General features: G+C 42.4%; 3 protein-coding genes across 8 annotated transcripts in view; all 3 read right to left on the minus strand.

Annotated features, from left to right (window-relative positions):
• Positions 1-6,366, minus strand: part of oclnb (occludin b) — a 19,109-nt gene extending 12,743 nt beyond the window's left edge. The window contains exons 1-4 of one of the 2 annotated variants that reach the window (XM_024136168.2): positions 6,243-6,366; positions 4,839-4,950; positions 3,806-4,505; positions 1,916-2,083 (exon numbers count right to left, since the gene is read on the minus strand). In XM_024136168.2, the coding sequence (XP_023991936.1) occupies positions 1,916-2,083; positions 3,806-4,505; positions 4,839-4,891 (921 nt within the window). In that variant the 5' untranslated portion in view covers positions 4,892-4,950; positions 6,243-6,366. Of the gene's footprint in view, positions 1-1,915; positions 2,084-3,805; positions 4,506-4,838; positions 4,951-5,052; positions 5,141-6,242 lie in introns of those variants that run through there. The other variant, XM_024136169.2, reaches the window with a different exon arrangement.
• Positions 6,367-6,578: 212 nt separating this feature from the next.
• On the minus strand, positions 6,579-14,173 carry marveld2b (MARVEL domain containing 2b). Of its 5 annotated transcripts, none has more exons than XR_002893655.2 (9): positions 13,859-14,171; positions 12,431-12,524; positions 10,650-11,892; positions 10,505-10,540; positions 10,042-10,220; positions 9,271-9,442; positions 9,032-9,082; positions 8,067-8,486; positions 6,579-8,019 (listed from the first exon to the last, which is right to left on the minus strand). XR_002893655.2 is itself a non-coding variant. In XM_024136172.2 (9 exons), exons 4-9 carry the CDS (start codon positions 11,874-11,876, stop codon positions 8,367-8,369), a joined length of 1,785 nt encoding a protein of 594 aa, XP_023991940.1. In that variant the 5' UTR covers positions 11,877-11,892; positions 12,024-12,164; positions 12,431-12,524; positions 13,859-14,173; the 3' UTR covers positions 6,579-8,366. The 5 variants fall into 5 exon arrangements, 4 of the variants coding, with proteins under 4 accessions (XP_023991940.1, XP_023991941.1, XP_023991939.1 ...); XM_024136172.2 differs by adding an exon at positions 12,024-12,164 and having other exon boundaries at positions 6,579-8,486; positions 13,859-14,173; XM_024136173.2 differs by having other exon boundaries at positions 6,579-8,486; positions 10,650-11,897; positions 13,859-14,173.
• A 2,112-nt stretch (positions 14,174-16,285) lies between these two features.
• On the minus strand, positions 16,286-23,091 carry ak6 (adenylate kinase 6). The gene is made up of 5 exons (XM_024136176.2): positions 22,824-23,091; positions 22,318-22,410; positions 17,646-17,704; positions 17,349-17,494; positions 16,286-16,788 (listed from the first exon to the last, which is right to left on the minus strand). Exons 1-5 carry the CDS (start codon positions 22,858-22,860, stop codon positions 16,599-16,601), a joined length of 525 nt encoding a protein of 174 aa, XP_023991944.1. The 5' UTR covers positions 22,861-23,091; the 3' UTR covers positions 16,286-16,598.
• Positions 23,092-23,093: the final 2 nt, after the last annotated feature.

The raw sequence follows: 23,093 nt of genomic DNA on the forward strand, positions 1-23,093 counted from the left end.
AGGGGGACCTGAGCCCAGATCAGCACTCGTCTACTTCTCCCAAAACGCTTTGAACACTGGCCCTGTAGCACAGATACAGTGCCATCAGAAAGTATTCATACACCTGGACCTTTTCAACATTTTGTTGTGTTACAAAAGGTGGGATTAAAAGGGATTGAATATTCTTTTTTTTTTTTTTGTCAACGATCTACACAAAATACTCATGTCAAAGTGGAAGAAAAATTATAACATTTGTAAAATATTGATGAAAAACAAAACACTAATATCGCTTGATTACGTAAGTATTCAACCCCCTGAGTCAATACATGTTAGAATCACCTTTGGCAGCGAATACAGCTGTGAGTCTATCTGGAAAAGTCTAAGAGATTTGCACACCTGGATTGTACAATATCTGCACATTATTCTTTAAAAAAATTCTAGAAGTTCTTTCAAGTTGGTTATTGATCATTGCTAGACAGCCACTTTCAAGTCGTGCCATAGATTTTCAAGCAGATTTAAGTCAAAACTGTAACTAGGCCACTCAGGAACATTCAGAGTCGTCTTGGTAACCAACTCCAGTGTATATTTGGCCTGGTGTTTTAGGTTATTGTCCTGCTGAAAAGTGAATGGGTCTCCCAGTGTCTGGTGGAAAGCAGACAACCAGATTTTCCTCTAGGATTTTGCCAGTGCTTAGCTCTATTTCATTTATTTTTATCCTAATAAACTACCTAGTCCTTGCCGATGACAAACATACCCATAACATGATGCAGCCACCACCAAATATGAATAGTGGTACTCAGTGATGTGTTGGATTTGCCCCAAACATAATGCTTTGTATTAAGTACATTGTGATAATTTCTTCGCCACATTTTTTGCAGTTATACTTTAGTGCCTCATGAAAACAGGATACATGTTTTGGAGTATTTGTATTCTTTACAGGCTTCCTTCTTTTCACGCCGCCATTTAGCTTAGTATTGTGGAATAACTACAATGTTGTTGATCCATCCTCAGTTCTCCCATCACAGCCATTAAACTCTGTAACTGTTTTATAGTCACCATTGGCCTCATTGTGAAATCCCTGAGTGGTTTCCTTACTAACCAGCAACTGAGTTAGGAAGGACGCCTGTATCTTTGTATTGACTGGCTGTATTGATACACCATCCAAAGTGTAATAATAACTTCACCATGCTCAAAGGGATATTCAATGTCTGCTTTTTTAATTTTTACCCATCTACCAATAGGTGCCCTTCTTTGTGAGGCATTGGAAAACCTCCCTGGTCTTTGTGGTTGAATCTGTGTTTGAAATTCACTGCTCGACTGAGGGACCTTTCAGGTAATTGTATGTGTGGAGGTACAGAAATTAGGTAGTCATTCATAAATCATGTTAAACACGATTATTGCACCCAGAGTGAGTCCATGCAACTTATTATGTGACTTGTAAGCACATTTGTACTCCTGAACTTATTTAGACTTGCCATAACAAAGAGGTTAAATACTTATTAACTCAAGACATTTTTGCTTTTTAATTTAATTAATTTGTAAAACAATGATTCCACTTTGACATTATGGGGTATTGTGTGTAGTCCAGTGACAAAAAAAAATCACAATTGAATCCATTATAAATTCAGGCTGTAACACAACAAAATGTGGAAAAAGTCAAGTCGTGTGAATACTTTCTGAAGGCACTGTAGTGTTAAATTACTCTATACTGTCACTGTGAGAGCGAATTCCGTTGAATGTTTGTCATGTCACACACACAATTAGCCGTGGATGTACATACCAGTTTCCATGGTAACCATGGAGGTAGTTAAATGTTTTATGTACATCAAATCATCACAGATAACATGGACTTTACAGTCAGTCCCTGTCCTTGTTTTAACAGCACAGACACCTCTGTAAACATCCCCTATCTGGAAACACACACACTCACACTCACCCACTCTCCGATGGTGTGTGTGCGCAGGCTGTTGCTGGTAACCTTGGCCTCCTCCCAGAGGATTCTGTCTGGGCCCCAGCGCCTGATCTTCTGACGCGTCTTCACAGCAAACACCAGCAGGATGATCAGACCCACAAATACCAAGATTCCCAGGATGATGGCTATGACCTAAAGAGAGACGGGGAGAGACATTGTAAACAAGATGGCTATGACCTAAAGAGAGACGGGGAGAGAGACATTGTAAACATGATGGCTATGACCTAAAGAGAGACGGGGAGAGAGACACATTGTAAACATGATGGCTATGACCTAAAGAGAGACGGGGAGAGAGACACATTGTAAACAAGATGGCTATGACCTAAAGAGAGACGGGGAGAGCACATTTAAACAAGATGGCTATGACCTAAAGAGAGACGGGAGAGAACATTGTTAAACAAGATGGTATGACCTAAAGAAGAACGGGAGAGAGACATTGTAAACAAGATGGCTATGACCTAAAGAGAGACGGGAGAGAGACATTGTAAACAAGATGGCTATGACCTAAAGAGAGACGGGGAGAGAGACATGTGAAACAGATGGCTATGACCTAAAGAGAGACGGGAGAGAAACATTGTAAACAAGATGGCTATGACCTAAAGAGAGACGGGGAGAGAGACACTTGTAAACAAGATGGCTATGACCTAAAGAGAGACGGGGAGAGAGACATTGTAAACAGATGGCTAGACCTAAAGAGAGACGGGAGAGAGAGACATTGTAAACAAGATGGCTATGACCTAAAGAGAGACGGGGAGAGAGACATTGTAAACAAGATGGCTATGACCTAAGAGAGACGGGAGAGAGACATTGTAAACAAGATGGCTATGACCTAAAGAGAGACGGGGAGAGAGACATTGTAAACAAGATGGCTATGACCTAAAGAGAGACGGGGAGAGAGAACATTGTAAACAAGATGGCTATGACCTAAAGAGAGACGGGAGAGAGACAGCATTGTAAACAAGATGGCTATGACCTAAAGAGAACGGGAGAGAGACACATTGTAAACAAGATGGCTATGACCTAAAGAGAGACGGGAGAGGACACATTGTAAACCAGATGGCTATGACCAAAGAGAGACGGGGAGAGAGACACATTAAACAAGATGGCTATGACCTAAAGAGAGACGGGAGAGAACATTGTAAACAAGATGGGTATGACCTAAAGAGAGACGGGAGAGAGACATTGTAAACAAGATGGCTAGACCTAAAGAGAGACGGGGAGAGAGACATTGTAAACAAGATGGCTATGACCTAAAAAGAGACGGGGAGAGAGAGACATTGTAAACAAGATGGCTATGACCTAAAGAGAGACGGGGAGAGAGACCACATTGAAACAAGATGGCTATGACCTAAAGAGAGACGGGGAGAGAGACATTGTAAACAAGATGGCTATGACCTGGGACAGAGAGTAGGGTCAGTGGGTTAGCATGTTCCACACAGGAAGAGGGATAATGCACCAGGGTGAAGGAGGAGGAAGTTTGTTATTTTAACTCATTGTAATATGTACCAAGAAATATACAAATTGTATTGAATTGTGCACCGAGGGCAAGAAATGTACGTGACTGTAGACTACAGAGTGATAAAATGGAATACAGCTTGAGACTGGTGAGGAAAGGGCAAGAACGTGGTGTAATCAAACCGCTTTACTTTGAAACGAGGTATCGGCCATAAGGAGTCTCTAGCTCTCTCTAAGCACATCTCTGACACAATCTGACAGGAGCACCTGCTGGATCCCTAACAGAGACTGCAGGAAAATGTCCCAAAGGCTAGCAGAGATGCAGCACTTAATGACCCCCTCCTGAGGTTCCATCACGCAGTAATGGCAGAGGTACTGGTTGATGAAGATGGTACCTACCTCCTGAGGTTCCACCACGCAGTAATGGTAGAGGTACTGGTTGATGAAGATGCCCTGGGCTTGGTTCTGATTCTGGTACTGGGAACACAGCTGTATGATCTGGTTGTAGTAGACAGACCCTGAGGACTGGGCTGTGGGGTTCACTGCCACCAGGTAGACTATAGTAGCGATGATCATTAGTATTGCCAAGATGGCAGACACGATGATGGTCCCCAGGTAGAACTTTGGCGAGCGGGACGCGTTCTGCCGCGACACCACTAGTATGAAGATGATGAGCACGGCGATGAAGGTGATGGCTGCTATGGCAATGATGAAGCCCTTCCCCGCCAGCGGGTCAGTCTGGGTCCCGCTTCCGTAGCTACCTCCGCCGTAGGACGAGCCTCCACCGATACCGCTGCCGTAGGAGGAGCCACCGCCGTAACTACTGCCATAGCTCCCACCATATCCTCCGGCGCCTCCGATCCCCATCCCGGCGCCGACGCCGCCGCCCATTCCCATCGTGCTCATGTCGTAGTCCCAGGCGAGCGTAGACGCCACACAGGCGAAGACCGCTACACACATGATGATGATGATGATGGAGATGATCTTCATCACCCCTGGAGGAGAGGTCCAGCGGTAGAAGTGGAAGAGCTCCTCGTCTGGGTAGAAAGAGTAGGCTGGGTTGGAGACATGCTCGCTATGCTTGTGCCTGTGTTCATGCCTGGAGAAAAATGGGGGGGGGGGGGGGGGTGTGGGTGGGTGGGAGTGTAAAGTAGGGGTGGAGGGTGATGATATTTTAGAGGGGTGGACATATTACTCCTATTAATTTGCAGAGTTGGGTTGGTTGTAGGGGAGGGTGGGGTGGAAGAGTAGGCTGGTATGAATGATCTGATGGAGAACGACAGGTGGGTTGAGTATATTAATGTGGAGGGGTGGGTATGAGGTAAGTGAGGTGGGAGAAGAGTGAGATGGGATGAGGACATAGAACGAGTGTAGATAGATGGGTGAGGAGTTGTGTGGGATGAGTACATAGGATGAGAGAGGGAGGACTTACCGTCTGCTGCCGGGATGGTAGGAAGGAGAGGTGCGTTTGTTGTGAGAGGGCATACTGGGATCCTCTGGTCCTCCTAGGTCTCAACTCTTCACCCTACCCAGTAGCTGCTGCACTAATTTAAAAATAAAATAAAAATCACGTTAGCAACCACAACAAAAACAGTACACTGTAAAAAATAATCATGTTATTTTAACGGTTATTGGCAGCCAGTTACCTGTAAATTAGGTACAGTATTTTACCATTAATTTCCAAAGAAAAAGTGGTTTAACAGTACATTGCTTTTTTAATATCGAGATCAGGACACCCCAAATATTATCTTTCACCTTTTCCTAAAGAAACATCGTCTAAACCCTGGGATGTAGGAGGCGGCCTTTCTAAATATGTACTACTACTACTACTACTACTGCTACTGCTGACTTTCATAGCAAATCAAAAATAAATGCGAAATAGACACTTAATGTACATTTTTCTAATTGGTTTTAACGCAGTTGCAACCGACAGCGTTTTTCAGTGACAACACGTTTGTGGCATCCGTCTTCCGTTTACACACAGGTGTTCGGAGACGCAGATGGCTAATTAGCACAGGTAGTCCACTCTGTCTATCTGTTTTCCGTAAACAAGCGCTGTAACATGTTAATATGGCGGTGTCGAAACAGAAACACTAACCCTAGCAAGATGTGTATCAATTTAACCTTTTGTCTTTCGAAAAGAATGTATTGCTGCTATGAAAGAAATGGTTCCAAAACCGTACTGCAAGTGACGCGTGTTTAGATTGAGCGTCCGGGCTCTTAACAAAACTCCCTTTACAGAAAATGCCTTTGTCCAATGATTTGTGTGTAATGTAATAACAGAGTCATGATCGAGGGATAATCCTGACCTACAGAATTGCTTGGTATTATAACAGGCTGGAGTTGGGTGCCGTTATACAATAGTTGTCTACTATAGGCTATACTTAGAATGAATTTCCATGATATTTTTTAATGTTGGGGAAAAATAAAAATCATAAAACAATGTCATTATTTGAATTGAATTAGATTGCAATAAAAATAACCTGATGAATGAAGGGGGAAAAGTTCCCTTTTTTTTCTTTTCTTTTTACACCTCAGTTTGTAAATCGTAGGAAATAATTATCTGTGTGTAAAGCAAACGCCCCAAATATCAACACAGTCGAGGGACATTTTAGAATGTAATTCTACAGAATAAGATATGTACACGATCCAGGTCAACTTCAATCATGCCCGCAATGGTAGCCTACTCTCTTGTGATAAAATAAACATTTATCTAAAATTCACCACATGATTGAAAATCCAAGAACAAATGTAATTTGGTAGACCTACATGGTAAATTACAGATGAATATATCACCAAAAGTTACAACAACAAAAAACATTTACGGCAAACTCACCTGTCCCGAGGAGAATCGGCGTTTCTTTTGATTACGGATGCAGGCTGAAACTCGTATGCTATTGTCGAACACGCCTATGCACGTCACCGATCAAAACTGCGTGCAGGTCGCTCTCTCTCTTGGATATGACAGTAGTGAGTTGTCTCCTCCTTGTCACTCCCCTATGCAGAACAGGTTACTCTTGTGAAGGAAAACTAACCTGTCTTTGCCTCCAATCTTTGTTTGAAATGTATGACATTCCTTGTCGACTAGTCTTCCTTTTAGGCCTAATTGTCACCAAAATCGAATACAAAAAAKAACATGTAGTAGATCAAGAACAAATTGACGGTGGGAGAGTTTAGGTACATTTGGACACACAAAATCATTGTTGTTTGTCACCCATGTGTTTATTAATCAATAATGGATAAAACGGGATCCAAATAATATTGAAACGTTGGGTCAAAATGTTCGCTGACAGAGTAGGTGATACAGAAGTAGATAGGCTTTGTTTCCTTGACATCTGTTAACTTCCTGGTCTTGAATATGTGACAAGGCAACATTAACATTCAGAGACATGACTTCTAATAATTATTCCAACTTTTAAGATTCACAAGTTTGAGGGATTTATAAAATTGTAACAGTTCAAAAAAAAAAAATTAAGGGCTTTTTCCACCCCATTTACATTTGTGAATATAATATTTGGCCAAGAGGATAATGTTAATAAAATAGTTATAAAATGATCGGAATTACAAGGATAAGCATCATGCCATTTAATTTAACATCATCAAAGGTAAACATAGGTAATTCTGGAGATTTTATACACAACCATTCATGGATTTCAATCCATAGTTTACTAGCTTTATATATTCTGAATCAGAGGAACAAAAAACACAAGGCATTTTGTCAAAATTGAATGTTTTGTGCYAGAAATCATTAACAGTGTAGATGGAAGGATTAGGGCCTACGGTGTGTGTGTGTAAGATGACACCTTGGTGCTTGGGAGTCGCAGTGGAGCCAGAACTCTACACCGTTATGATTTGAATAGGGGGTCTGTGATGCCCAACGCCCCCCCCCTCTAGTGTCCATCATGACCAAACCAGTCCTGCAGGATTTAACGAGACCAACAGCCATGTCATGAGGACTAGGCAAGATTCCACACAGACAGAAAGTGTGTGTGTGAGACATTGTTTAGGCAAGATTCCCTTTTTGTAACAGACACTGACTGACAGAAAAAGGATCCAGTTTCCAATCTTCTCTGACATTCATCGACCCACTGACATAGTCAGTCACACACACACACTCTTCTGTGACTAATATAATGGGTCATTTCTACTAGGGGAAAATAAGCATCATAGTTTTTAGAATCTTTATCAAACTGTGCTGAAATCAAACTTTCCAGACTTTCCTTCAATTATCAAGAAATGGACAAGTACATCAGTAAGCAAGTCGAAACAGAAATATATGATACTGGATAACGTTTTTACACATAAATGTACAAAATATACCAGAGATGCCATGTGTTCCAAATAAACCACATGGATTGACATCAGTGTACAACATTGGACTGTGTTCATGTACAACGACATATAATACATAGGAGGTGCTTTGTCACTTAAATTTAAACAATTATTGCAGAAAAGTCTTGTTGAGGAAATCATAAGAGATTTGTTTAGTTTCATACTGTTACAGTATCTAGAGTTTACAAAATGGTACAATAGAGATAAATAATTATACACAACAAAGAATGACATCTGCCCTCATTATCAAATTGATGGTGGGATACTGTGTAGAGACTGATCTGCCCTCATTATCAAATTGATGGTAGGATACTGTGTAGAGACTGACCTGTACTTCAGGGTTGAGCAGTGGCAACCGACTTACAAGTATGGCGTTGAACAAAAATATCACAGACATCAATAAAAACAAAGGCATCAGATAAGAACGTGTAGATTATAAAACCAGCCTCAATATCAATTTTTTGTGGCACTAAAATCTTTATATGATTTGACCCATGGCATGTCCACATAATGCATATAACTGGCAAGGAGTGGCATCCAACATAATGTAATGGACGGTAAACTTCAGCATTCGGGCTTGACCTGGCTCAGTTAAGCTGCACAGTTCAGAGTGTGTGTGTGTGTTCGTCTAGTTGAATCCGTCGTTCCAGTCCATGACCTTGTTGTATTCGTTGATCTTCTGTTTGATGTGGGACAGTTTGTTCTTCAGGTACTCACACCTCTCCCTCTTCTCAAGGAACGTAGGATCCTGACAACAAGAAAGAGAGAAAAGTTAACATTTGTTCGTTCATTTACTGTCTCCATCTCTCTCTTTCACCATCTGCCTCTCTCTTACACACACACACRTCAACCTCCTAAGACATCTGTGGCAACAAGTCCCATATCATGTCTTGCCATTTCATAAGGTAATAAATGGTGGAACCGAAAGCCATCAGATAAGGGCATAGTTGCATTTGATGTATCTAGCAAATGTCCTAGTCTGCAGTGTGCGTGTAGACAGMACAAAGATAAACGTTTCAAACATGAGTTCTGAGTGAATAGGAAGTGCTCCGATCTACTGTCAGTCCGTCACACATCATTGGTTTACCTGAAAGGGAAACTACCTGAAACTATGTGAAACTCCCCGCCTACACAAACCGGTTCTGCAGATCAACGTCTACTGGGCATCGTCCATAAACATATTACTGAAACCTAAAACTACTCTACAGGTCATTGTTAGGGCTCAGGACCTGTAGTGGGTCCCCTTACTTATATACACATTCTCTATTAAAATAAGACTCAAAAATCACTTACCTCTTTCTTTCTCTGGTACTCCAATACTATGGTATCGATGCGTTTCTTCTCCTGAAAGAAGATCTTTAACTTTGAACAAGGGATTGGTAAAAAGCACTAGAATGATGTGAATGGACATTAGGCTATAATTTATGGTAGCTTTATGTTTGTCAATATGATTGGTGTGTGTGTGTGTGTGAGAGAGAGTAGTCTACGTGTGACGTGCTTGTGTATCTTTCTCTCTCTCTCGGTCTCCGTACCAGTTGACTGGAGGGCCGTGGAGGCAGGTTCCTCATCAGTTCGTCCATCTCGTCAAACCTCTTGGCCATGGCCTGGACCTCAGCATGCAGCTCTTTGTACTCAGCATACTGGTCCTTAAACACAGCCTTGTACTGGTCCCTCTCCTCCTCCGTACGGATGGTCGGGTACTTCCTGTTCACACAACAAATACAAAGCAGAGGTCATCAACAAGCATGGGTGCATCTCAAATAGTCTAAAATGACTCGTCCCACACACACACACACACACACCCCCCCCCCCGCATAGAAATGCAGGGTTGGTTTTTTAAGGCCTTTATATGTAGAAACAAATGTCTACCACCTGGGCAACCAGGTGTGTGTGAACTCTCTTGCCCATCAATGACATTAACTGATCAATTAAGTGGCAGAGAGYGAGAGAAATAGAAAAAGCAGGACTGAGTGTGGCCCTCGTGAGATGGAGTTATGCGCCGTATGACCGTGGATAGATAAGTCTAGTAGGAAGCAGACTGTGGCAGTCAGCTATCCTTTGGTACTTAAGGTCCATACGTTTGATTTTATTTAACCTTTATATATGCAGGGAAGTTCCATTGAGACCAAAGTCTCTTTTTCTTCACAAAAAATTAAGCAAATACAAAGTACATAATAAGGAAGCAGTGATACAAATGACAACGAACAAAGGCAGGAGCATGATACACAACAATACATACGATTAAAAACTCCCATCTGTCAGAGAACAGGTCAAATAAAGTTAGATGGGTGGTCAGTACTCACGCCACGTAGTCTGCGATGATTACAGGTTTGGGGATGTGTCCTGCAGGGATGTGTCCTCTGAGGATCTCTGGCTCCATCATCAGAGGGACGGCTGGAGAGGCAAGATGGCCGTCCAACACCTCTGGGATAGTCTGGAGGGTGGGGAGAGGGGTCTGCTCTGAGGTCCTGGACCCGCCCAGCTGGGGAAGGATGGGGATAGGAGGTATGGTTACTACGTTGTCAGCAGGGTTGAGGTAAATTCCATATTAATTCATGTCAATTCAGAGAGTAAACAAATTCTAATTCCAAACGTTCAAGTGGAATGTCAGTGTACTTCCTGAATTAACTGGAATTTAACATGGTTGTCAGTATGTATACTCAGCGTAATGGAATGAAGAATGTGACATTGGGTGTGAAAAAAAAGAGCTTTACAAATTAAATGAATAAATATTAAAGTTTTCTACTKGTGTACTAAGAGACTTACAGCAGATATTGGCAGGGAAGATCCAATGGTTTTCATCTGAGAACAAAGAAGACCAATGGGAAAGGATGAGGCAAAGGACTTGTCATGAAACACAAAAATTGCAGCACAAAAGGACAACTATGTGTGTGTCTAATCCTGCCCTCACCTCCTGCGCTAACCCCTCCCTCCTCAGCCTCGCCGCCTCGTGCCGCCACAGCTTCAGACACACGCCGGCGCCCACAAAATATATTATCATGTTGACGAACAGAAAAATAATGGCGGCGGTCTGGCCGGCCTCTGTACGACAGAAGGCCCCGTTGATTCCGTTGTTGAAGACAGGGATGTAACAGAGGCCTCCTCTGGTTGTGTCCCTGACGTACATTGCCGCTGCTACCATGTAGAGAAACCCAAGGGCCAGGTTAATCACACACTCAGTCAAGGGCCACCAAGACGAGTCTAGGAGGATGGTACGGTAGTACATGGTCATCCCCAGGACTAGCATAATGACTGTTACTATCCAGGCCAGGCCAGCCACTACCAAGATGAAGGGGGTTTTGGGTCCGTCGTAGCTGAACGAGCCGCTGCCTCCGTAGGCTGCTGCGCCGCCCCCTAACCCCCCGAACAACTGTGGCTGGGAGTAGCCGAACATATTGAACCACTCGTTGTCCTTGTGCACATAAGCACACGCGCAGGCGAAGACGACAGCGCCCAAAAGGAGCTCGACGCAGCCCAGGATGCGCAGTAACCCCGCCCAGGACTTCATATAGGCGTAGCGCTGGTGGTAATCCTCCACCCGCTCGCTGTAGGTCTTGGCTGAGCGGAATGTGACGCCCGAGACAGACTCGAAGGCATCGGTTCCTAGCAACATGGCTTCACGTTCTTTTCGGGAGTTGTAGCTGCCGCCAGAGCCTCCGTACGGGTCCAGGTAGGAGCCGGGGAGGGAGGGAGAGGGGGGAGGGGAGCAGGGGACACCTCTAGTGGTTCCTGGTTTGAGGTCGTCTTTTTCCGTCAGCGGCGGGGAGGGGGGTAAGGAMAAGGGCTTGTTGCTGCTACCACGGACACTGTTGCCGCGGAAGAAGTTCTTGAAGGAGTCAGGAATGAAGCGGTGGACGGGTTTGATGTCCATGGCTGCGCTGTCGTTGTCAAGGCGCTCCGGGGCACCGTCGCTAGGAGGGTAGAAGTCAGGGCCCACGGGGGGTTGGTCTGGGAGGGGAGGGGGGGGCAGGGGGTCGGAGCTCACAGCKAGGTCTGCCCCCCTGAAACCCCTAAGGGAGCGAGGAGGAGGAGGGAGGTCCTGGTCCCTCCATAAGGAGCCCACTGGAACCTGGTCGTAGTGAGGTTCTGCATCCCGGACACAGTTGAAACGGCCAGAGGAACCTCCTCTAGCAGACATGGGGACCCACTGGTCTCTGCCCTCGTACAGACACGGAGAGGAGAGGAGAGAGGCTGTGGTTAGAAAATACAGGACAATATTGCCAAAGGATGAGCTGCTTGATTGTCTCGAATCTATGCAGTATACTTTGTGTGACCTCTAAACTACCTTTAGTAGTTGCATGTAAACGGGCACCGTCTTCAATCAGGAGCTTCTTGGGTATTGGCAATGCCAGATATACTGTTACCCCCCAGATAACACAAAGAACCTACACGTAACCGCAGATTCACCTAAACCTCATGTGGATTACTGGAAAGCAATAGATTTTTAGTGAGTGGACTATCCTGGTGGTTAAATCAATAAAAATTAAATAAAAAATGTCTCCCACAAACAAAACAATGTGGGGAAAATTTGGRAACAAGTTTATAGTTTTCTATAGCATGTCAAGTAACTCAAGTAAATCTCCCATCACTAAATGACCACAATATCTCTTCACAATTTTGGCATTGTTGTATCTTGCATCAATAGTAACATCGCAAAACAACAAAAAATATGGAAAATAGTTGGAATAATACCTCTTTTACACAGTCACCGGGCCAGACTCACATGGCCTTGCTGTTCAGTATGAATATGTTTATATGGCTCTGATTTCCTCTCTGGCTGTGTCACCTGGAATGAGGACAAACAGGTGACAGTCAGTTACACTGAGGGAGTTTGTTTATCTGGCCCGGGTTACCCCGGTGGAAGAAGTTTGAACCAGGAGAAAAGTGATGCCAGGCTGCCTCCCGACTTGAGCCAAGTGCCTGCTCTCTCTCCTTGATGGCGAAGTCGGATGAAAACAAAAGTGACATAAGTATGTGGAGAGTGATCAGTAGGATTGTGTGTTTTCACATTCAGATGTGATTGCTTTTTATAAAAACGCAATGACAACTAGTTTAAAAATTCTAAAAATGTATTTTATGGAAAAGATATGCATGTTTCTGGAKGATGCGCCATGCTGCCTTGTTGACATGCAGATTACTGTTTGATTTGAGAAGGGCGCTCCTCCCTCCCCGCTTTTGCCCAATAACGTGACTGGCCATTGCCCAGTTCAACCCGGGCCAGCGTAATATAACTCCCTCAATGACCTACATGCATCAAATTAAATATCTTACTTGTCACATGCTCGGGAATACAACAGGTGTGGACTTRACCGTGAAATYCTRACTTACAAGCCCTTAACCAACAATGCAGTTKAAAAAATAGTTAAGAAAATATTTACTAAATAAACTAAAGTAAAAAATAAAAAGTAACAAAATAACGAGGCTATATACAGGGGGTACCGGTACCGAGTCAATGTGCAGGGGTACAAATTAGTCGAGGTAATTTGTACATGTAGGTAGGTGTAAAGCGGGAGCAATGTTGTGTACTGAATATCTACAGTATATCCTACATACTTTCATAACTACTGTAGGTTTGCAAAAAGGCTCAATCTGATGARCTATTTGTTCTGACCTAACATAGCCATTTTAAAAGAGACTGTAGCAGCCGGTTACAACTCCATTACACCTTGGAAGTTGGGTGTGTGTCTTTGTCGACATAAAAAATAAATAATCTAAACCACATGACAAGGCTACATCAAATCTGAACTAAAACTCGTGTCCACAATTTCATTAAATCAATAGACATTGTCTGATTGTTTGACATTTTGGGCATGCAGTCCACCACATGGCGAAGTGGAGCTTCGGGAACATTCTACAAACACTTATTGTTATTAACCTCTGAGTACAGAACTACTGATCTTTCACGGCATTATCTATGTTTTAATTAATATGAACCTGATTTGTAAAGTTATCAGGTTGCTGTCCAGACAGTTTACCATCCCCATGAAATTGCTATTTGCATCATCACATATAACCTYCATAAAACTGATAAGCACATATATTAAAACATCTGTAATATATATTCCTAAATGTGACAACTCCGTTGACGTTAATTATGAAATGTATTTGAATTTAGCTTACCTGCGGATGATACATCCACCTGTTTCTTCCGCTAATTAATTTCCGCAGAACGTTGGAGCTGGACCATGTGACCAACCAGTCCCTGTGCGTGACATAGCCGTCTGACAAGAAACACACCTGGGCTGGCCGGTCGAACCAGGGGTGTATTCATTACGCCAATTATTTTGCAAAACGTTCGTCTGTTGCGAAACTGTTTAATAAGGCCTACTCCAAACGGAAAACGTTTTGCAACGAAAACGAGTTTCTATTGGACAAATTTAGYTAGGTCGCTCARCGTTTCGTTCCGTTTGCCTCTTAAACGGTAAACGATCTGTTGCAAGACCCAATGCATACAACTCAAACTGAAAAAACGTAATGCAACGTTCAATTAAACGAGAACGGCTCGTTTCTAAGCGATTAGTTAAAAAACYGTGAGGGGTTTGGTTGCGGTTTGGGGAAACGTGCCGTTCAGTACAAGCCCGTACGCAACGTAGCACACGTTCAATCGAACTGAACGCACCCCTGGTGCGGTGGGTGTAACTTGCGCGCTCTTAAAACGGGGATCGAAACCAGTGATATGATCTGAAACCCCCCTTGGCCCTTTTCACCATTAATTACTACTTTTTTGCCGTTACTCTAATTTGCATTTTACTCCTTTTTTTTGTTGCAGACTAGGCTTGCTCCTCAAGCTGGCTATGTCAGTTACAGATGCAGCACACCAATAGAAATAATAGCTCAGTTTAGTTTATAGCCTGTAGCAGGGGTGTGAAACATATGCCATGGGGTCCAATCCAGCCTACTGGTTGTTTTTACTCAAAACCACAATGTACTTAAATGACTAAACCAAATCGAAACAGAGGGTTCCTCCCCTCTGACCTTCTCCTCCAATGGATTTTGAGGAGTCGAGAAGAGGTGGTGAGGAGTATGCAATTGAGATTATCCCTGTGTAGAAATTATAAGGGACCGACATTCATCAGCTCGCTAATAATTACCGAAATGCAAGCTTGACAGTCAGTGAACTTCGAAAAATACCCAAAACTTTGTTATGGTGAGGAAATATAACCAATCCGGACCTCGTCCGAGACAGAATGCAGCTTCCAGGGCAAAATGAGTTTGACACCGCTGGGCTTTAGACACCGCTGGGCTTTAGACACCCCTGGCCTTTACTTTAGACACCCCTGGCCTTTAGCTACAGATCCAATAAATCACCAGTTCATCATAAATGCATTTGTATTCTTTATTATGTGGTTCCACCATCATTCCTTCCTTGTACAGTATAAAGCTTTAGCCATACAAAAACGACCACTGTCTACTGTTAAAACCTGTGAGTATTTCATGGAAATACTAGCGGTATGAGGACAAAATGAAATGTTTCATGCATCTTTTCAAAATAAAATGGAAATATAAAACCTAAAATGAAAAATAAAAATGAAAAAAAACTTCTGGCAAAAACATAATTCCTGCATTATTAAGTGTTGTTGAAATCTGAATGACATGACGAGGTTTATGGCTACCAATGTCCACAAGAAATTATGAATTTAAAAGATAATACTATTCAAAAAAAAAAAAAATGTACAAAAAAAACACATTTAACCAAAAGGCATGTTRTTTTTTTATGTAGATAAATCATTGCAATGCAATAAATGCAAAATAAATTGTAATCAGTTTTAAATCAATCTATGCCACAAGAAAATGCAGCATGCATCCAACTAATACACATTCAATTTTGCCCATCCTTAAAGACTCTATAAAACGACAAAACATTTCCCTTAGCAGAGTAGAGATATAGTGACGCATGCATTTGGACTTGAATACTGCCCAAATCTTGTGATGACATGGRGTTTCATGACATCTAGCTTGTACATGAACAGCTCTTGCAACACAAGTCAGTATCCAAACATGCTTACTGCCCTAGCTTTCATCCTAAATGAAGGTGTGGTTAACCATACAGTCCAAGAAGGGAATAAACACAGCCAATGGGTGCATRCTAACTGACACCAGCTACCACATATAGTGCACTACCGTCGACCAGTGTCCGAGGCCCTGGTCAAAATTAGTGCACTATATAGCAAACAGGCTGCCACTTGAGCCGTAAATATTTATTATCATTACACTGGGCCTCTGCTCAGTGAGGGAACCATGCTTGTCCATGTGTTAGACCACAGGTGTCAAACTCATTCCACGGGGGGCCGAGTGTCTGCGGGTTTTCGCTCCTCCCTTGTACTTGATTGATGAATTAACATCACTAATTAGTTAGGAACTCCCCACACCTGGTTGTCTAGGGCTTTATTGAAAGGAAAAACCAAAAACCTGCAGACACTAGGCCCTCCGTGGAATGAGTTTGACACCCCTGTCTTAGACTGTAAACACGTCTACAATAGAGTGTACTGTTTACCAATTTTATGTCATCAATGTTGTCAACTATGCTAGATGAATTTKATTTTTCAGACCTGGGGCATATTTTTGTTCCAGTCCAAGACTATCACACCCATTTCAACAACTCAATGATTGGTTGATCAATTCAGAATCAGGTGTGATACATGTTGTGCTCGAACRAAAACCAGGATCAGAATCAAGACCAAAACCAGGACCAGGATTTAAAGCCTCAGTACTATCCTAGTATGTGTGCGATTGCTATAAGTTAAAGGCATATAGATTTTTTTTTTTTTTTCAACAAACAAAGAGTCCATTGGTATGTTTTTTCTAGTATGAAGAAGATTCCAGCCATGCACTGTTTTGGTTTCTAGGGTTTGTGTCCATGCTAGTTGTTGTCCTTCACCCACTGCTCTATCCACTGGACTACCTGCTCCAGGTTGCGCTCCAGGTCCTCAGGCTCGTTGCTGGGCAACTGGTGGACAATCTCCTCCTTGTAGGCCTCCATGGCCTCCTCATAGATGGTCTGGAAGATCTCACACTGGACATTGTCCTGCAATTTCTTCCCTGTGTAGCCCCTGTGGAGAGAGAGAAAGAGAGAGAAAAATACACATAATGTGTTAGACCTTCCTGAATCRTCCATAGGGTCTTACCAGGGAAGAGGGAAGTGTTTTGTACAGTCTCTCTCTCTCTGTGTGTGTGTTTTGCATTTCTTCTACAGGGGGTACACAGAGAAATAAGAGATTGTACAAAACACTTCCCTATGTAGCCCCCCCCCATGAAGGAGAAGGAAAGGGAGGAGCATGTCAGCGAGTTGTAGGAGAGAGAGAGAGACCCTTTTTAGACTACTGAGCCGAGCCATACTGGCTTGCAAACCACTGGCCTGTTTATGCGCCAACCATAGTAGCTGGAACCGTGTTGAAAGCACATCGAGCAAATAAAACCTCTCAGCCAGCGTAAAAATATTTGGGTTGGCACGATAGTATGAAGAAAAGAGAAAGTAAGAAGGAGGCGCACACAGGGTCATGGTGTCTGTAGCCCATTTGGAAAACAGCACGGCAGTGATAATGTAGTCCGTGTTCGCGACGTCTAGCAAATACACTGTTAAACCTTTTTCAATTTGCCAGGAGAAACACACCTGCCCTCCAGCCGGCTGTAGAGGTTGGTGTTGTCTGTGCGGAGCACGAAGACAATCTGAAACCAGCGCTCTGGGAAGAAGTCACAGCCGTGGTAGTCCACTATCACCCCTCCGTCCCCCATCTTATCCTCCAGCTCATCCACCACCTGGAACAAGGTAGTAAAACAATCAGCCTTAAAAAACACAGCGAGGGGAAACAAAAACACACAAGTCGTGTGGCGGGTAACTGCAGTACCTAAAATACACAGGCTTTGTCATGAGATGTGAATAGACTGTTTTAGATGAAATAAGACTCACCCGGTCTTCATCCAACACTGGGCACTGGTACTCTTCATCAAATCCATCAAACAGCTGCCCTGAAGAGACCAAGACAAACATCATCAGCATGCTCTCCAAAACTAATAATCAGATATGGGCCTATTTCTACTCCCGTCAGGTGAAAACACAATGAGTCGTGATGGGGTAGTGTTATGATACATACAGTGGCTTCAGAAAGTATTCATACCCTTGACTTATTACAGCCCAAATTCAAAATMGATTAAATCTGMTTTTTTRCCCCCCTCARCAATAAAGTAAAAACATGTTTTTAGAAATTTTAGCAAAATGTATTGAAGAGAAATATAGGACATTCCTAATTTACYTAAGTACTCACACCCAAGTCAAACATTTGGCAGTGATTTAAAGCTTTGAGTCTTTGAGTCTCTAAGAGCTTTTCACACCTGGATTGTTCAACATTTGCCCATTATTCTTTTCTAAATTATTCAAGCTCTGTCAAATTAGTTGCTGATCATTGCCAGACAACTATTTTCAGGTCTTGCCATAGATTTTCAAGTAGATTTACAGTACCAGTCAAAAGTTGACACACCTCCTCATTCAAGGGTTTTTCTTTATTTTTTTTACATTGTKGAATAATAGTGAAGACATCAAAACTATGAGATAACACATATGGAATCATGTAACCCAAAAAGTGTTATATTAAAATACATTTTATATTTGAGATTCTTCAAAGTAGCAACCCMTTGCCTTGAWAACAACTTTGCACACTCTTACCATTTTCTCAACCAGCTTCACCTGGAATGCTTTTCCAACAGTCTTGAAGGAGTTCCCACACATGCTGAGCACTTGTTGTCTCCTTGTCCTTCACTCTGCAGTCCAACTCATCCCAAACCATCTCTATTGGGTTGAGGGCGAGTGATTGGGAAGGCCAAGTCATCAGATGCAGCAACCCATCACTCTCCTTCTTMGTCAAATAGCCCTTACACAGCCTGGAGGTGTGTTTTGGGTCATTGTACTGTTGAAAAACAAATGATAGTCCCACTAAACACAAACCAGATAGGATGGCGTATCRCTGCAGAATGCTGTGGTAGCCATGCTGGTTAAGTGTGCTTTGAATTCTAAATAAATCACAGACTCTGCATCTCACAAAGACACAGTGGTTGGAACCAAAAATCTAAAATTTGGACTCATCAYACCAAAGGACAGATTTCCACCAGTCTAATYTCCATTGCTCGTGTTTCTTGGCCCAAGCAAGTCTCTTRTTKTTATCAGTGTCCTTTAGCAGTGGTTTCTTTGCAGCAATTCGACCATKAAMGCCTGATTCACGCAGTCTCCGCTGAACAGTTGATGTTGAGATGTGTCTGTTACTTGAATTCTGTGAAGCAATTATTTGGGCTGCAATCTGAGGTGCAGTTAACTCTAATAAACTTATCCTCTGCAGCAGAGGTAACTCTGGGCCTTCCATTCCTGTGGRGGTCCTCATGAGAGCCAGTTTCATCATAGCGCRTGATGGWTTTTGCGACTGCACWTTAACTTCATTGGGATAGGGGGCAGCATTGGGYAGTTTGAAAAGCATGCCCATAGTAAATTGCCTGTTACTCAGGCCCAGAAGCTATGATATGCATATAATTGTATTACAGAACTCATATGGCAGGCAAAAACCTGAGAAAAATCCAACCAGGAAGTGGAAAATCTGAGGTTTGTAGTTTTTGAACTCACCGCTATCGAATACACTTTGGGATATGGGTATTTTTTCTCTTCCTAAGGCTTCACTAGATGTCACCCGTCTTCAGAACGTGGTTTCAGGCTGCTGATGTGAAGGGGGGGGGGGGCGGATGGGAGCTGTTTGACAGGGGTCTGCCTACAGCCTCGTTCTCAGTCACGCGCTTTCACTTGAGAGGTTTTCTCTGTTCCAGTGCTTTTTCTACAGACAATAGAATTCTCCGGTTGGAACAATATTGAACATCTATGATAAAAACTTCCTAAAGATTGATTCTATACTTAGTTTGACAAGTTTCTTCGACCTGTAATATAACTTTTTGAACGTTTCGTCCGAATGGACCAGATTGCGCTTTTGGATTGTTTACCAAACGCCCTAACAAAAGAAGCTATTGGACATAAATGGACATAAATGATGGACATTATCGAACAAAACAAGCATTTATTGTGGAACTGCGATTCCTGGGAGTGCATTCTGATTAAGATCATCAAAGGTAAGTGAATTTTTTATAATTTTCTTTATGAATAATGTTGACTACCCAACATGGCAGATATTTCTCTAGCTGGTTTGGGCTCTGAGCGCCATTCTCAGATTATGCTTTTTCCGTAAAGTTTTTTTTGAAATTTGACACAGTGGCTGCATTAAGGAAAGAAATTATACAAATTAACTTTTAACAAGACACACCTGTTAATTGAAATGCATTCCAGGTGACTACCTCAAAGCTGCTTGAGAGAATACCAAGAGTGTGCAAAGCTGTCAAGGCAAAGGGTGGCTACTTTGAAGAATCTGAAATATAAAATATATTTTGATTTGTTTAACACTTTTTTGGTTACTACATGATTCCATATGTGGTATTTCAAAGTGTTGATGTCTTCACTATTATTCTACAATGTAGAAAATAGTACAAATAAAGAAAAACCCTGGAATGTGTAGGTGTATCCAAACTTTTGACTGGTAATGTAAGTCAAAACTGTAACCCAGCCACTCAGGAACATTCACTGTCTTGGTAAGCAACTCCAGTGTTAGATTTGGCCTTGTGTTTTAGGTTATTGTCCTGCTGAAAGGTGAAGTAATCTCCCAGTGTCTGGTGGAAAGCAGACATAACAGGTTTTCCTCTCTGATTTTGCCTGTGCTTAGCTCCATTCCGTTTCTTTTTTATCCTGCAAAACTCCACAGTCCGATTATAAGCATACCCATAACATGACGCAGCCACCACTATGCTCATCTATAAGTCTATGCTAGGTAAAGTCCCACCTTATCTCAGCTCACTGGTCACCATAGCAACACCCACCCATAGTACGCGCTCCAGCAGGTATATTTCACTGGTCATCCCCAAAGCCAAAACTTCCTTTGGCCGCCTTTCCTTCCAGTCCTCTGCTGCCAATGACTGGAACAAATTGCAAAAATCACTGAAGCTGGAGACTTATTTCTCCCTCACTAACTTTAAGCATCAGCTGTCAGAGCAGCTTACCGATCACTGTACCTGTACTGTACACAGCCAATCAGTCAATAACACACCCAACTACCTCATCCCACATAACTGTTACTTATCCTCTTGCTCTTTTGCACCCCAGTATCTCTACATGCACATCATCATCTGCACATCTATCACTCAATTTTTAATGCTAAACTTGAATTATTTCGCCTCTGTGGCCGATTTATTGCCTACCTACCTACCTACCTACATTTGCACACACTGTACATAGATTTTTCTATTGTGTTATTGACTGTACGTTTGTTTATGTGTAACTCTGTGTTTTTGTTTTTGTCGCAGTGCTTTGCTTCATCTTGGCCAGGTCACAGTTGTGAATGAGAACGTGTTCTCAACTGACCTACCTGGTTAAATAATGGTGAAATAAAACATAAATAAATGCTTGAACAAAATGGAGTGGTATTCAGTAATGTGTTGTATTTGCACAAACATAACACTGTACTCTGGATAAAAAGTGAATTGRTTTGCCACWAAGCTTTAGTGCCTTGTTGCAAACAGGAWATTTTTATTCAGTACAGGCTTCCTTCTTTTCCCTCTGTCAATTAGGCTAGTATTATGGAGTAACTACAATGTTGTTCATCCATTCTCAGTTTTTCTATCACAGCCACATTAAACTCTGTAATTGTTTTAAAGTCACCACTGGCCTCATGGTGAAATCCCTGAGACGTTTCCTTCCTCTCCGGCAACTGAGTTAGYAAGGACGCCTGTATCTTTAATAACTTCACCGTGCTCAAAGGGATATTTCAATGTCTGCTTATTAAAAATGTTTACCCATCTACCAATAGGTGCCCTTCTTTGCGAGGCGTTGGAAAACCTCCCTGATCTGTGTGGTTCGATCTGTGATTGAAATTCACTGCTCGACAGAGGGACCTTACAGATAATTGTATGTGTGGGGTACAGAGAGTTATTTAAACAAACATGTTAAACACTTATTGCACACAGAGTGCATCCATGCAACTTATTACGTGACTTGTTAAGCACATTTTTCCTCCTGAACTTATTTAGGCTTGCCATAACAAAAGGGGTTGAATATTTATTGACTCAAGAAATGTAATCTTTTCACTCGTTATCAATTAGTAAAAATGTAAAATAACATAATTCCACTGACATTATGTGGTGTTGTGTGTAGGCCAGTGACAATGTTTTCCTCTCAATTTCATCCATTTTAAATTCAGGCTGTAACAATAAAATGTGGAAACAGACGAGGTGTGTGAATACTTTCTGAAGAGACTGTAGCTAGTGTACCCTTATGCACTTGGTCACCTGGGGTCCATTCATTWGTCAGAATACGTTTGGAAAACGTTTTTTCCGCAACAGAAACCCTTTATGACTCAAACGCAAAGAACGGGGAAGGGCCTAACTGACCAATAGAAACTCGTTTTCACTGCAAAACATTTTCCGTTTGGAATTAACGGTTTCCATTGAAAAACGTTTTGCGACGGGATCAGACTAATGAATAGACCCCTAGTGTCTCTTCTTACCTTCTTGTGCCAGGTCGCCTACATTGACATAGGTTAGTCCTGTCCTCTGGGCAAGCTCTTTTCCCAGGGTGGTCTTCCCTACGCCAGGGGTGCCTGTCAGGATGGCATAATCATTATAAACAACGTGCTAACTAGGTAGGGAGCTACCTCAAATTTAGCCTACTTCGCCGTTGTACATCTGCAACTACGTTCCAAACATACTACTTTTCTATTTCTAAATTTGGTATCTATGCAAACAATTTGCAAGTGAATGATGCCAAAGTTACGAAGGGGGTTGTTTGGTACAGCACCTACTAACGTTAGTAGCTAGCTAACGTTACCAACCAGGAATTTCGACCACGCAGCATCTTTCGAGCTTATTTGTGGTGCATCATTGGCTAGTCACAYGCACATAATCGCCCTGAACGGTCTATAAACTTACAAATTAAATATCGTTATAGAGGCAGGTAGACGGTGATAGTTAAATAGATAGTTAACTCGTTGGATGGGGACTTGTTTAACATTACCTGTCAGTAGAATATTTGGTCGCTTCATGATTTTCATCGCTGTTTTTCTTTGCCTTGCGTGCACTGCACGTGACCAAATACAGGTACCTTAGAACTCGGAAAGTTCTCCTATTTTGTTCGTTACTTTTGTTAACAAAACCAGACAATTTGTAACAATCAGTAACCCACTCAATCAAAGTTACTTATGAGTAAAATACAACAAAGCTTCGTGAATCGTGTATTTGGAGAACACGCACCCCGTGTGAGTAATGTGACGTCGGTATTGCGCGC

The sequence above is a fragment of the Salvelinus sp. IW2-2015 genome, unplaced genomic scaffold, assembly GCF_002910315.2.
Source record: "Salvelinus sp. IW2-2015 unplaced genomic scaffold, ASM291031v2 Un_scaffold793, whole genome shotgun sequence".
Lineage (NCBI taxonomy): Eukaryota > Metazoa > Chordata > Actinopteri > Salmoniformes > Salmonidae > Salvelinus > Salvelinus sp. IW2-2015.

Excerpts from the sequence above, each read along its gene's own strand:
- ak6 (XM_024136176.2), bottom strand. The coding sequence starts at position 22,860 with ATGAAAATCATGAAGCGACCAAATATTCTACTGACAG. Across the intron at positions 17,705-22,317 it reads AGGCGACCTGGCACAAGAAG|GGCAGCTGTTTGATGGATTT; the intron begins GTAAGAAGAGAC and ends TGGTCTCTTCAG. Across the intron at positions 17,495-17,645 it reads CAGTGTTGGATGAAGACCGG|GTGGTGGATGAGCTGGAGGA; the intron begins GTGAGTCTTATT and ends ACCTTGTTCCAG.